This window comes from Pristiophorus japonicus, chromosome 8, assembly GCF_044704955.1.
Source record: "Pristiophorus japonicus isolate sPriJap1 chromosome 8, sPriJap1.hap1, whole genome shotgun sequence".
In the NCBI taxonomy this organism is placed as follows: Eukaryota; Metazoa; Chordata; class Chondrichthyes; family Pristiophoridae; genus Pristiophorus; species Pristiophorus japonicus.
Window position 1 is genome coordinate 225,981,762 of NC_091984.1, and position 14,212 is coordinate 225,995,973.

Below are 14,212 nucleotides of genomic sequence, written 5' to 3' on the forward strand. Positions count from 1 at the left end.
GGTAGCCTGCTGGGGGACCGGCCGAGCCAACGGTCGCCATTGTCGGGTCGACTCCAGAGCCGGCCGATAATTAAACGAAGGTGGCAGCCGCAATGCTGCGCTCTCCGCTTTACGGGAGGCTGCAGTGCCCCAGTCACCGCCAGCTTCACGCACTGTGGCATTGCCCAGCGCTGACCCCGCTCCTGCGAGACAATTCCTCCCCCCCTCCCCCCCCCGCGGGCGCAACGGGGTTTGCGGGGCGATGCCCCCAGACCGGGGCACCAACTAAGGGGCAAAGCCATTTTCACCCACAGCATCCCGGGGGCAATTCCGGCCGAGCCGCTTCCACCACTTGTCCGCGGGCGCAAACCACTTATAGGCAGGCAGTCCTTCGAAATCGAGGAAGACTTGCTTCCACTCTAAAAGTGAGTTCTTAGGTGACTGTACAGTCCGATACGGGAATTACAGTCTCTGTCACAGGTGGGACAGACAGTGGTTGAAGGAAAGGGGTGGGTGGGACTGGTTTGCCGCACATTCCTTCCGCTGCCTGCGCTTGGTTTCTACATGCTCTCAGCGACGAGACTCAAGGTACTCAGCACCCTCCCGGATGCTCTTCCTCCACTTAGGGCGGTCTGGGACTCCCAGGCATCGGTGGGGATGTTGCACTTTATCAAGAAGGCTTTGCGGGTGTCCTGAAACGTTTCCTCTGCCCACCTGGGGCTCGCTTGCCGTGAAGGAGTTCCAAGTAGAGCACTTGTTTTGGGAGTCTCGTGTCTGGCATGCGGCCTGCCCAGCAGAGCTGGTCAGTGCTTCGATGCTGGGGATGTTGGCCTGGTCGAGAACACTAACGTTGATGCGTCTGTCCTCCCAGGGGATTTGCAGGATCTTGCGGAGACATCGTTGGTGGTATTTCTCCAACGGTTTGAGGTGTCTACTGTACATGGTCCATGTCTCTGAGCCATACATGAGCTTGGTGCCAGATTTGAGGGTCTGATCTTTGAACACTCTCTTCCTCAGGCAGCTGAAGGCTGCGCTGGCGCACTGGAGGCAGTGTTGAACCTTGTTGTCGATGTCTGCCCTTGCTGATAATAGGCTCCCGAGGTATGGAAAGTGGTCCACGTTGTCCATTTGTTGCCACTTATTAACCACCTATTGCCCTGTTAGCAGTGGCCGGAGGTGCAAACGGGCAATTTCGGCCCTTACACCTTCAACAATGTAACACTGTGACAGTGCTGAAGTGTCAGCCTAGCTTAAGTGCTCAAGTCCTGGAGCTGGGCTGCGACTCACAATGTCCTCACTCGGAGGCGGGAATGCTACCTTGCAAATCTGAGAAACAGCAGTGGTATGAAATAGCTGAATGACAATAAGCCGTGTTGGCCATCTCTGATATTGGCAGCAGCAAGGAAAGCAACTGTATCCTGCACATTATAATCCTTCTGTGTGAAAATAAAGTGGGAGCTGGCAGGGGGCAAAAGGAAGTCCTTGCATTTATATAGCGCCTTTCACGACCACTGTACTTCTCAAAGCGTTTTACAGCCAATGAAGTAGTGTGGTCACTGTTGTAATGTGGGAAACGGGTCAGCCAATTTGCGCACAGCAAGCTCCCACAAACAACAATGCGATAAAGACTGGATAATCCGTTTTTTGTCATGTTGATTGAGGGATAAATATTGGCCAGGACCCGGGGATAACTCCCCTGCTCTTCTTCGAAACAGTGCCATGGGTTATTTTATGCCCACTCAAGACAGCAGACGGGGCCTCGGTTTAACGTCTCAGCTGAAAGAGGGAGGCGGGAAAGGAAAAGAAAGTGTTGCATTTATATAGCACCTTTCATGACCACTGGACCTCTCAAAACGCTTCACAGCCAATGAAGTAACTTTGAAACATAGAAACATAGAAAGCAGGAGCAGACCATTCGGCCCCTCGAGCCTGCACCGCCATGCAATATGATCATGGCTGATCATGCAACCTCAGTGTAGGCGCTGTTGTAATGTGGGAAATTAACTAAAGGAGAATGAACAAGTGGATTTACAAAAAATAAACAAGTTATTTACAGACAATGATATCATTAAATGACTTCAATTTCTTATTTACATGTAATTAATTGCATTATCAAAATTCCAATACTCCTGAGCAGCTAACGAGTCTATATTGTCTTGTCAGAGTGTCTGAGGATGAATGATTGTGTTAACAAATTATAAGCTGCAGTCTGCTCATCAGTCTCCAGAACGGGAACAGACAGAGGCTTTGCCCTGACCTTTCTGACAGCGCTCTTCTCTTTGGGGTTTTCGCCTTCTCCTTGAAGTTCTCCAAGGCCAATTTCATGTCTCGGAGAGCCATAAAACCTGCAGCCTGCATTGGCCTTGACCAATGCTGCTGGGTGACTGGTCCCTTGCAGACCGACTTTGGCAACCCGACTCCAACCATTTCCCTTCGAATGAAGCAGTGCCTTACTCCACTCATTGCTTCCCCTCCCTCATTCCACAGCTGGTATTGTGAACGCCCCAGGAGGGGGAATTATGGGTGTAAGTTGGTTGCTTTCAAATAAAGAGCGACTTGCATTTATAGAGCGCCTTTCACGACCACTGGATGTCTCAAAGCATTTTACAGCCAATTAAGTACTTTTGGAGTGTAATCACTGTTGTAATGTAGGAAACGCGGCAACTAATTTGTGCCCAAACAAGCTCCCACAAACTGCAATGAGATAATGACCAGATCATCTGCTTTTTAATTATGTTGATTGAGGTATAAATATTGGCCCAGGGCACCAGGGATAAATCCCCTGCTCTTCTTCAAAATAGCGCCGTGAGATCTTTTACGTCAACTTGAGAGAGCAGACTGGGTCTCGGTTTAACGTCTTATCCGAAAGACTCTTGTCAGTGCAGCACTCCCTCAGCACTGGAGTGTCAGCCTAGATTTTTTTTGTGCTCATGTCCCTGGAGTGGGACTTGAACCCACAACCTTCTGACTCAGAGGCGAGAGTGCTGCCCACTGAGCAACAGCTGACACCAGAGTCTTAGCTACGGTCTTCATACCATTGCATTTACATTAAGATCACAAAGTTAAAACGCCCCAGAATAAAATTATTGTTTCTCAACCTTGCAAACAAAAATTTCTTAATGACCTAGATTTTCTAATGTATACACCCTGCAGGTAACAACTGCAAGTATTTTTTTTATATATTCGTTCACGTGATGTGAGTGCCACTGCAAAACCCAGCATTTATTGCCCATCCCTAATTACCTTCGAGAAGGCGGGAGTGAGCTGCCACTTTGAACCGCTGCAGTATTGGTTTGGTGGAACTGAGTGGCTTGCTAGGCCATTTCAGAGGGCAGTTAACAATCAACTATATTGGAGTCATACCAGGTAAGGGCAGCAGATCTCCTTCCCTAAAGGACATGAGTGAACCAGATCAGTTCTTACGACAATCTGGTAATTTCATGGTCACCATTACTTACACAAGCTTTTTTTAAATTCCATATTTATTTAATTAACTGAATTTAAATTCCTCCAGCTGCCGTGGTGGGATTTGAACTTATATCACTGGATCATTGGTCCAGGACTCTGGATTACAAGTCCAGTAACTTAACCACTATGCTACCGTATACAGGTGTAAACAACACGTGTGTTGCAAGAGCCCTCGGATTCAATAATGAGGATGTGTTCTTGATTATGTACAAGAATATCAGGAAAATAAACCAATCGAGGGCGGCACTGGGAGCTGAGTAACCTTTAACCCCAGAGTCGAATGGTTACTTATGTGACAATGGAATGGCAAAAATGAGGATTGGTTGCCAGTTTCAAACCACAAAAGCTCCACAAGCCATGTGGAGTAAGGCAGCAACATCTTGTCATCGTGGGTTCAATAATCAGCTAGTCAGCCCAAGTCTCAAGGCACAAACTATTGCCTGTTTCACAATGTCTCTGTTTTGATGTGTAACATTTAACACCACTCAAAGGGAGCACTTACTGCTCTTCAAAACACACATTTCTTGCAAAGTATCTGTCCCTGAAATGAGCTTCTGTCCACATATCCGAGACATAGCTAAGAACGCCTGTTTCCACCTCCGTAACATCGACCGTCTCCGCCCCTGTCTCGGCTCATCTATTAAAACCCTCATCCATGCCTTTGTTACCTCTAGATGCACTCCTGGCTGGCCTCCCACGCTCTACTCTATGTAAACTTGAGGTCATCCAAAACTCGGCAGCCCGTGTCCTAACTCGCACCGAACCCGCTCACCCATCACCCCCTGTGCTCGCTGACCTACATTGGCTCCTGGTTAAGCAACGCCTCGATTTCAAAATTCTCATCCTTGTTTACAATTCCCTCCATGGCCTCACCCCTCCCTATCTCTGTAATCTCCTTCAGTCCTAAAACCCCCTGAGATATCTGCACTCCTCAAATTCTGCCCTCTTGAGCATCCCTGATTATAATCGCTCAACCATCGGTGGCCGTGCCTTCTGTTGCCTGGGCCCCAAGCTCTGGAACTCCCACCCTAAATCTCTCCACCTCTCTACCTCTCATTCCTCCTTCTAGACGTTCCTTAAAACATACCTCTATCACCTGCTGTGGGGGGGGTCGGAACGGGAGCTGGGGGGGGGGTCGGAGTGGGAGCTGGGCGGGGGGTCGGAGCGGGAGCTGGGTGGGGGTCGGAGCGGGAGCTGGGGGGGGCGTTGGAGCCGGAGCTGGGTGGGCGGTCTGAGCGGGAGCTGGGTGGGAGGTCGGAGCGGGAGCTGGGGGGGGGTCGGAGCGGGAGCTGGGTAGGGGATCAGAGCGGGAGCTGGGGGGGGGATCGGAGCGGGAGCTGGGGGGGGGGGGTGGGGGCTGGGGGGTTGAGAGAGCCAGCTGAACAGGGGAGGAAGCTGGAGCCAGAGCAGGAGCTGGACGAGGGAGGTGCAGCCTGATCTTCGCCGCCCCAGTGAGCCCATTCAGCCAGGGCTAGGGGCTGCGTGCTTCGGGCCCCTCCCACACAGTTTTGGGCGCCTGGAGCTACTGCACATGCATGCCCACTGTAGCGCGCATGTGCAGAGGTCCCGGCACTGATTTCAGCGCAGGGACCTGGCTCCGCCCCCCACAGCTCGTGCTGCGCCGCGCCAAGCTCCACAGGACCTGCAGGGAGCCGGAGAATCTGCAGGTATTTTTTAGCCGCATTTTCGGACGCGGAAAACGGACGTCCAGGTCGGGACTGCGCTGTTCTTGGCGTGGCCCAAAACTTGGGCCCAATATAACAGAATCCAGACTACTTGACACCTGCCATTGCTCTGTATTCGTATTGACATAACCAAGTTTGAAAAAATAACCAACGTGGCTGTGGCCCTAAACTTGCCTCTTCCATCGTTTGATTAGATCACAATCATAGATTTTGACTGGAATAAAGCCGAGCAAGAATTCTACCTTGGGTTTCTGAGGGAACGCATTTGGGCTCTTGGAATCCGAATAGTCAATAAAAATCTAATTCATAATTAGGCAGTGTCATCTTTGGTCAAGAAAAATATTCAGACTGCTCTTTTCTAAACTATCGGCACTTCTACCAACTCGAATAAAGTGGGCACCTGCCGATTGTTTCATTACAAAATCTGGCATATATCATCGAAACATCATGAGTAATAGTCATCAAAAAGTGTTGTGGCCTCTTCACAACAGTCAATAGCCACACTGCCACAATTTTTGGTCGATGCATAAAAAGAATTACAAGAATGGTTCCAGGGATGAGGAACTTCAGTTATGTGGATAGACTGGAGAAGTTGGGTTTATTCTCCTTGGAGCAGAGAAGTTTGAGAGGGGATTTGATCGAGGTGTTCAAAATCATGAGGGGTCTGGACAGAGTAGATGGAGAGAAACTGTTCCCATTGACAGAAGGGTCGAGAACCAGAGGACACAGGTTTAAGGTGATTCGCAGAAGAACCAAAAGGCGACATGCGGGAAAACTTTTTTATGCAGCGAGTGGTTAGGATCTGGAATGCACGGCCTGAGAGGGTGGTGGAGGCAGACTCAATGGTGGCTTTCAAAAGGAAATTGGATAAGTTCCTGAAGGAAATAAAATGGCAGGGCTACGGGGAAAGCATGGGGGAGTTGGACTGGCTGAAGTGCTCTTGCAGGGAGCCAGCACGGGCTCGACGGGCCGAATGGCCGCCCTCTGTGCTGTAACCGTTCTATGATTCTAACCTGGCAGAACCTCTCTCTGAGCATATGGAGCAGCTATTTATTTTTCAATCGTAACCTGCTGCCGCAGTTTGGACAAATTTGGATTCAGACTTGGGACCTTGTGCCCATTTCAGTTACCATATGGATGCTTGTCCATCAGCAAAATGTTCCAAACCTGTACAAAAGCAAAATACTGCAGATGCTGGAATCTGAAATAAAGACAGAGAATGCTGGAAATCTCAGCAGGTCAGGCAGCATCTGTGGCAAGAGAAACAGAGTTAACGTTTCAGGTCGATGACCCTTCGTCAGAACTGACAAAAGTTTGAAATTAACATCTCTTAAGGAAGTGCAAGGGTTCAGTGAAAGGGGGGAGGGGAGGAAAGAACAAAAGGGAAGGTCTGTGATAGGGTGGAAGGCAGGAGAGATTAGAGAGACAAAAGGATGATGGGCCGACTTGAGATGGTAATAGCACAAGTTAGGAAACGAAAGGTTAGTTTGCAGGTACAGCAAGTGATCAGGTAGGTTAATGGAATCTTGGCCTTTATTGCAAAGGGGATGGAATATAAAAGCAGGGAAGTCTTGCTACAGTTATACAGGGTATTGGTGAGGCCACACCTAGAATACTGCGTGCAGATTTGGTTTCCATATTTCAGAAAGGATATACTTGCTTTGGAGGCAGTTCAGAGAAGGTTCACTGGGTTGACTCCGGAGATGAGGGAGTTGACTTATGAGGAAAGGTTGAGTAGGTTGGGTCTCTACTCTTTGGAATTCAGAAGAATGATAGGTGATCTTATCGAAACGTATAAGATTATGAGGGGGCTTGACAAGGTGGATGCAGAGAGGATGTTTCCACTGATAGGGGAGACTAGAACTAAGGGCTATAATTTTAGAATAAGTGGCCGCCCATTTAAAACTGAGATGAGGAGAAATTTCTTCACTCAGAGGGTTGTAAATCTGTGGAATTCGCTGTCTCAGATAGCTGTGGAAGCCGGGCCTTTGAATAAATTTAAGGCAGAGATGGACAGTTTCTTAACCGATAAGGGAATAAGGGGTTATAGGGAGTGGGCAAGGAAGTGGACCTGAGTCCATGATCGGATCAGCCATGATAGTATTAAATGGCGGAGCAGGCTCGAGGGGCCATATGGTCTACTCCTGCTCTTATTTCTTATGTTCTTAAAAGATGAGTCTAGATAGGGAAACTCTGTTTCTCCCCACAGATGTTGCCTGACCCGCTGAGATTTCCAGCATTTTCTGTTCAAAGCTTGTAGTCAGGGGCGGGAGGAGGAGACATTGTTGGAAAACTTCGAAGGATCAGTCCCAGGCTGCGGAATCCCACCTATTATTGATCAGCTGCTGAGTGGAACTGGGAGTTGCCCATTTTCCGGATGCGCCCATCCTGATCAAACGAAGAGACGGTCGACAGTTTGGGGCCAAAGTTTTAGTGAGAAAAACCTCATGAGACTGATGGATTTGAGGAAAAAACTTAGACGGTCTGTACATGGTATCTGCTACTGTTAAATGGCAGAGGCAGCTGAAGAAAGATCTTGATGGTGAGCTAGTCCGTCCTTCACTGATATTTTTATTTGTTTGATGGTAGGCCGATGAGCAGTTGTATCAACTGGAGCATGAGAAGGCTGATCTGCTAAAGCGTCTTGAAGAAGACCAGGAGGACTTGAATGAACTTATGAAGAAACACAAGGAGCTCATTGCTCAGGTACACACACTACTGTAATGTATTTGCTTCATGGCTTCCATGCTTAAGAATTCATAGCAACACATTGCTATTAAGAACTAGTTAGTTTGTTAGCAAAAGGTTTAACAATCACAGTACACATTACCAGTTCATCCACCAGGCTCACAACCACCTGCCTCATCGTGGATCACCCGACCCCAACTGGCTGGGGTTTTATTGAGTCTTGTGGACATCACGTGACTGGCTAAGCTAATCTCAACTCAACAGCTCTACAAACCTGTGAGCATCCTCACAGATGCATGCATGACAACTACATTGTCCATTTGGCCTGGCAGGCCCTTGGTTACATTGTGAAATTCTCACTGTGGTGAACAATGCGAGCTTTGGAGCTTGGGTTCATGTTTGTCATATAAAATCTAGAAAGTTGTCCTGTCTTATAAAGATGTTTTCTTCAAACCTATATCTTCAGTGTCTGCTAAACTAGTGGTTTTCACATTTTTCTGTCTGGGGCACAGCCTGAAAATATAGAAACACTATCGCAAACACTTAGTCCTAAAATCTGCTAATGGACAAAATGCAAATATGATTTACAACTTCTGACTTGATATTCTGCAATAATGTGATTTTTATATCTATTCTATTGATCGGCAGGGATATTAAAACCGCCTCAGTGTTTTGGAATCATTAATTAACATTCACAGAGTCAACACCTCCATTCTCCCTAATTTATTGTAAGTTCAACGGACTCCCACGACGATGAGGAAAGTTGAAGTACTGCTTACTAATGATAATGCCACACAAATTGTAATATTTCTGTGTACAGCTTTTACAATCCTGGACCACTTTACTTATGCTTTTCATCAGAGTCTGTTCTGTTTCGGGCTCTGGACTGTGGTTGAGGGTAATTGTGTTTGAGTGCTGCCGGAAACTTCAGGGGCTGGAAATTCGGTTGAAGGGTTTATTAAGGCGTTAACGTCGAGTGGTGTCTAAATTTAGGAGAAATAGTTAGCGACAGCAGCAAAAAAATTCAGTGGTTGCGTCTTGAGAGTGGAGTGGAGCGCTGAGGGAGGTGTCCCACACTTCTCTTAGGGCGCTAGGCCGGGTGAGCAACCGAATATCCCGTGCTAAGGAGCCGGCTTCGTAGCACCCTGAGAGAGGCCTCCTGCAAAAAAAAAACATTCCTGATACATTACCCACCCCAAATAAAGTTAAATCACAAAAGCAAAAAATACAATCACGCTTACCTCATTCCTTCCCTTAGTGCCCCGGGACAGCTCTGCACCCCAGCTTTCTCTGGCGGGGTCACTAGGGGGCACAAAACAAATTTTGACAGCAGGTCGATACCGGGGGGGGAGAGGGTTGCACACCGGTGCTACGCTCCCGGCGATACTCCTCAGCGCCGCTGGTACTGGCACACTGAATTTGCCGAGTGGCGCGAATGCCCCCTTGTCCCAACCCTCGCGAGGGGCCCTAGCCCACCAAATTGCTAGCCCATGGTGTAGAGTTGCTGCTGGAGTCTCCTGTTCTATTTTGAATAAACAAGGACGACTGCCCAAGTCTGAGCCGGAACACAACCCGACAGTCAGTGACTTAAGCCACAGTGATTCCTTCAGACAAATCTCGAAGTCCACCATAAGCCCATGTGCTCCATCCATTGCCTGGTTAAGCACAAAACCCCACCAAAAATTAATTTTAAATATAGAAAGAGGAAGGGGCTTCTTGTTCATCCTAATGAGTGCCAACCTACACGAGACGGAAGAGTTTGGGTTCTTCCACTGAAAAAAGCTTCCAATGATCAGTACCTTCTTTAATAATGGACTCGTGGTTTCATACCTGTTAAAAAGTGACATTACTTTGTGGTCGCTATTTATTTTTGTTTCATTTATTAAATTTGATCTCCTGTTTTCTCTCTCCATTGCCAGTCATCCAATGACATTGCACAGATACAAGAGCTTCAAGGCCAGTTAGAAGAAGCTACGAAGGAAAAGCAACGTTTTGAAGAAAAGGTAGGAGGCTTTAACTGTGACAGTGGTGACATCAGAGGTGGTTTTGAGTTCTGAATTATATTTCGAGATCTGATCCCTGTATTTCTTCCTGAGTTTCGGAGCACATATACACTTGGTAGCTATCCTCCCATATAAATGGACTGTTGGTCAAGTGCCTTCTGTTCCTACAATGGGAAAATTGTCAATAGCTACAGTCTTACCATTTGTCTTTGGACATCTTGCATGCAACCTTTATGCTACAGTAATAGTTCCAAGGTTGTTCCAACCTCTGTCATTGAATTACAATATGCAGACTCCGCTTGCATTTGCACACACTCGGAGGCCGAATTCCAAACCATTGTTGACACCTCCACTGAAGCGTACAAGAGTCTGGACCTTAAATTAAACATCCGTAAGACAAAGATTCTCTACCAACCTGCCCTCGCCACACAGCACTGCCCCCGATCATCAAGACCCATGACAAGACCTTAGACAGCGTGGACCACTTTCCATACCTTGGGAGCCTCCTGTCATCGAGGGCAGACTTCGATGACGAAATCCAACACCGCCTTCGGTCGCCTGAGGAAAAGAGTGTTTGAAGACCAAGATCTCAAACCCAGCACCAAGCTCGTGGTCTACAGAGCAGTAGTGCTATCCGTCCTCCTACATGCCTCAGAGACATAGACAACGTACAGTAGACACCTCAAAGCACTGCAGAAGTACCACCAACATTGCCTCTGCAAAATCCTGCAAATCCTTTGGCACCAACGTCAGTGTTCTCTCTCGGTCAACATCTCCAGCACTGAGGCATTGACCACGCTTGACCAGCTCCGATGGACGGGCCACATTGTCCACATGCCTGATACAAGACTTCTGAAGCAAGAGCTCTACTCTGAGCTCCGTCACGGCAAGCCATCCCCAGGAAGGCAGAGAAACCTCTTCTTGGACACTCTCAAAGCCTCCTTGAAAAAATGTAACGCCCCGCCGACTCTTGGCCCAAACCACCCAAAGTGGAGGAGAAGCATCCGAGAAGGCGAACACTGAGTCTCTTCGCCGGGAGAACGTGGAAGCCATGTACCAACAGCGTAAGGAGCGCACGACAAACTAAGCACCCCATCCACCCATCCCTCCAACCACCGCCTGCCCCACCTGTGACAGAGACTGTAGGTCCCGCATTGGACTCATCAGTCACCTTAGAACTCATATTAGTGTGGAAGCAAGTCATCCTCGATTCCGGGGGACTGTGTAAGAGAGAGACAGTAATGGATCGACCTTGTATAGGTGCTGCACATTATTTTGATATTTTGGCAGGAAGTTAATGTCTTCTGAAGGTTGAAGGTACCTTATCATGTCACAAAGGCTAATGGAATGCTGGCCTTTATATCTGGAGGACTAGAATACAAGGGGGTAGAAGTTATGCTGCAGCTGTACAAAGCCCTGGTCAGACCACACCTGGAGCGCTGTGACCAGTTCTAGTCATCACACCTTAGGAAGGACATATTAGCCTTGGAGAGAGTGCAGTGTAGGTTTACCAGAATGATACCCGGACTTCAAGGGTTAAGTTACACAAATTAGGGTTGTATTTTCTCGAACTTAAAAGGTTATGGGGTGATTTGATTGAACCTTTCAGAATATTAAGGGGAACAGACAGGGTAGATAGAGAGAAACTATTTTTGCTAGTTGGGGATTCTAGGACTAGGGGGCATTGTCTGAAAATTAGAGCCAGACCTTTCAGGAGTGAAATTAGGAAACACTTCTACACACAAAGGGTGGTAGAAGTTTGGAACTCTCTTCTGCAAATGGCAATTGATGCGAGATCAATTGTTAGTTCTATATATGAGATAGAAAGCTTTTTGTTAACCAAAGGTATTAAGGGATATGGCCAAAGGCGGGTGGATGGAGTTAGGACACAGATCAGTCATGATCTCATTGAATGACGGAACCTGCTCGAGGGGCTGAATGGCCTCCTGTTCCTATGTTCCTATAAAGATTAATGTATTATCAAGAGTGAAACCAGTGACTCTATTCATCATGGCCTTTGTGTTGAGATGAGTTTTCTACCCATAACATTGGGCCACATCTACAACCTTTTCAATGAGCTGTTTAAAGACACATGTAAACAACCTGAAAGGCCAAGTCAACAAATAAACTGCTTTATTTAAATAGCACTGAACATCAAATAAATACCCTTACTAGTTCACTTTCTCTCTGTTGAAGCTGGGATACGTGATACTGAAACATTTGATCCAAATGTAATATATCCAAGGTTGATGATGATAGAAAGCGAGGTGGGAATGTAAGATGTGATGAGGACGCAAAGAGACAGGCTAAGTGAGTGGGCAAGCACATGGCAAATGGAATATAGGGCCCAAGTTTCCACATGATTTGCGCCTGATTTTTAGGAGCAACTGGTGGAGAACGGATTATCTTAGAAATCGCAATTCTCCACATTTTTTTTTCTGCAGTTCTAGTCAGGTAGAACAGTTCTACTTTGGAACAGAATTTTTTCTTCAAAAGGGGGCGAGTCCGGCCACTGATGCGTGATTTCAAAGTTTCCACAGTGAAAACGTACTCCAAACTAACTTAGAATGGAGCAAGTGAAGATTTTTGTAGAACTGAAAAAACCTGTTCTACACATTAAAAAATGAGGCGCAGGTTACAAATTAGGCGTCCAGAACGAGGAGGGGGGGGGGGAAGGGAAGTCATTAAATTCTATAATAAATCCTTATTTATACTTCTACAAATATTATACAAATAAATCCAACCTGAATAAACATTTATAAGCAAAGAAAAGATTAAATAAACCATCTTCCTATCTGTGTGAAAGTGCTTCAGCCATCGTTCGTTCCCGCGGGGGGGGGGCCATTCCGTTTGTTCCCGCGGGGGGGGGAGGGGGAGGAGCCGTTCCGTTCGTTCCCGCGGGGGGGGGGGGAATGGGGGAGACGTTCCGTTCGTTCCCGCGGGGGGGAGCCGTTCCGTTCGTTCCCGCGGGGGGGAGCCGTTCCGTTCGTTCCCGACGGCGGGCGGGGGTGGGGAGGGAAACGGCTGCCTCAACTTTCTGAGGCTTGCTGCAAGAAGCCTCAGTGCTGATGTGCTGATGGCAATGTGCTTTTATTAAAAAATGTTCAAAAATTAAACAGCTACAAAGAACTACAAAAATGGCCGAGTGCCAATGTTTCCTTCACACTGAGCATGCGCGAACGCTCCAACGCGCACGCGCAGCGATGCCGGCAGGAAAAAAACTAATTTAAATGGTACCCGCCCCCTCCCACTTACAAAATCGGCGCGAGTGTAGGCTCCGCCCCCCTGGGCGCCACGCCAGGCAGACAAGGAGCTGCAGGGCGCTCGAGAATAGCGCAATTTTTTTTTAGGCGCCATTTTCGGCGCGATAAACGGGCGCCCAGCTCGGAGAGGCGCCCGTTTTTTATCGTGTGGAAACTTGGGCCCATAATGTGGAGAAATGTGAAGATATCCACTTTGGTAGGAAAAATAGAAAAACAGTATTTTTTAACGGTGAGAGATTGGGAAATGTTGGTGTTCAGAGGGACCTGGGTGTCCTTGTACATGAATCTCTGCAAGCTAACATGCAGGTACAGCAAGCAATTAAGAAAGCAAATGGTATGTTGGTGTTTATTACAAGAGGATTTGAGAATAAGAGTAAAAATGTCACTGCAATTATGTAGGGCCCCGGTGAGACCACACCTGGAGTATTGTATACAGTCTTAGTCTCGTTACCTAAGGAAGGATATACTTGCCACAGAGAGAGTGCACCAGACTGATTCCTGGAATGGGCATTGTCCTATGAGGAGAGATTGAATAGACTAGTCCTATATTCTGTCGGGTTTAGAAGAATGAGAGGCGATCTCATTGAAACAGACAAAATTCTTACAGGACTTGACAGGGTAGATGCAGGGAGGATGTTTCCCCGGGCTGGGGAGTCTAGAATCAGGGGTCATAGTCTCAGAATAAGGGGTCGGCCATTTAGGACTGAGATGATGAGAAATATCTTCACACAGAGGGCGGTGAATCTTTGGAATTCTCTACCCCAGAGAGCTGTGGAGGCTCAGTCACTGAGTATATTCAAGACAGAGATCGATAGATTTTTGAATATCAAGGGATATGGGGATAGTACAGGAACGTGGAGTTGAGGTAGAAAATCAGCCTTGATCTTACTGAATGGTGGAGCAGACTTGAGGGGCCGAATGGCCTACTCCTAATTCTTATTTTCTTATGTTCTTATTTTCTTATGTTCTTATTTGAAAAAGACAAAAGTAATTATTGCTGAATGTTTGTTAAAAACAAGCCACAACCTTGCTCATCTGTTGATGGTTCTTTCAAATCCCTATTTCTGAGAGTTCCAAGCTCCCATTTCTTCATTATAATTGTTGCTCCCCCATTACTGAACATTCT

At 47.3% G+C, this 14,212-nt stretch overlaps 1 protein-coding gene across 7 annotated transcripts in view; it reads left to right on the plus strand.

The window, feature by feature from the left end:
* Positions 1 to 14,212, plus strand: part of LOC139269044 (unconventional myosin-XVIIIb-like) — a 452,517-nt gene that overhangs the window by 360,021 nt on the left and 78,284 nt on the right. For all 7 annotated transcript variants that reach the window (XM_070888021.1, XM_070888023.1, XM_070888024.1 and 4 more), the window contains 2 exons: positions 7,722 to 7,838; positions 9,740 to 9,823. In XM_070888021.1, coding sequence (XP_070744122.1) covers positions 7,722 to 7,838; positions 9,740 to 9,823 — 201 coding nt within the window. The remainder of the gene's footprint in view (positions 1 to 7,721; positions 7,839 to 9,739; positions 9,824 to 14,212) is intronic.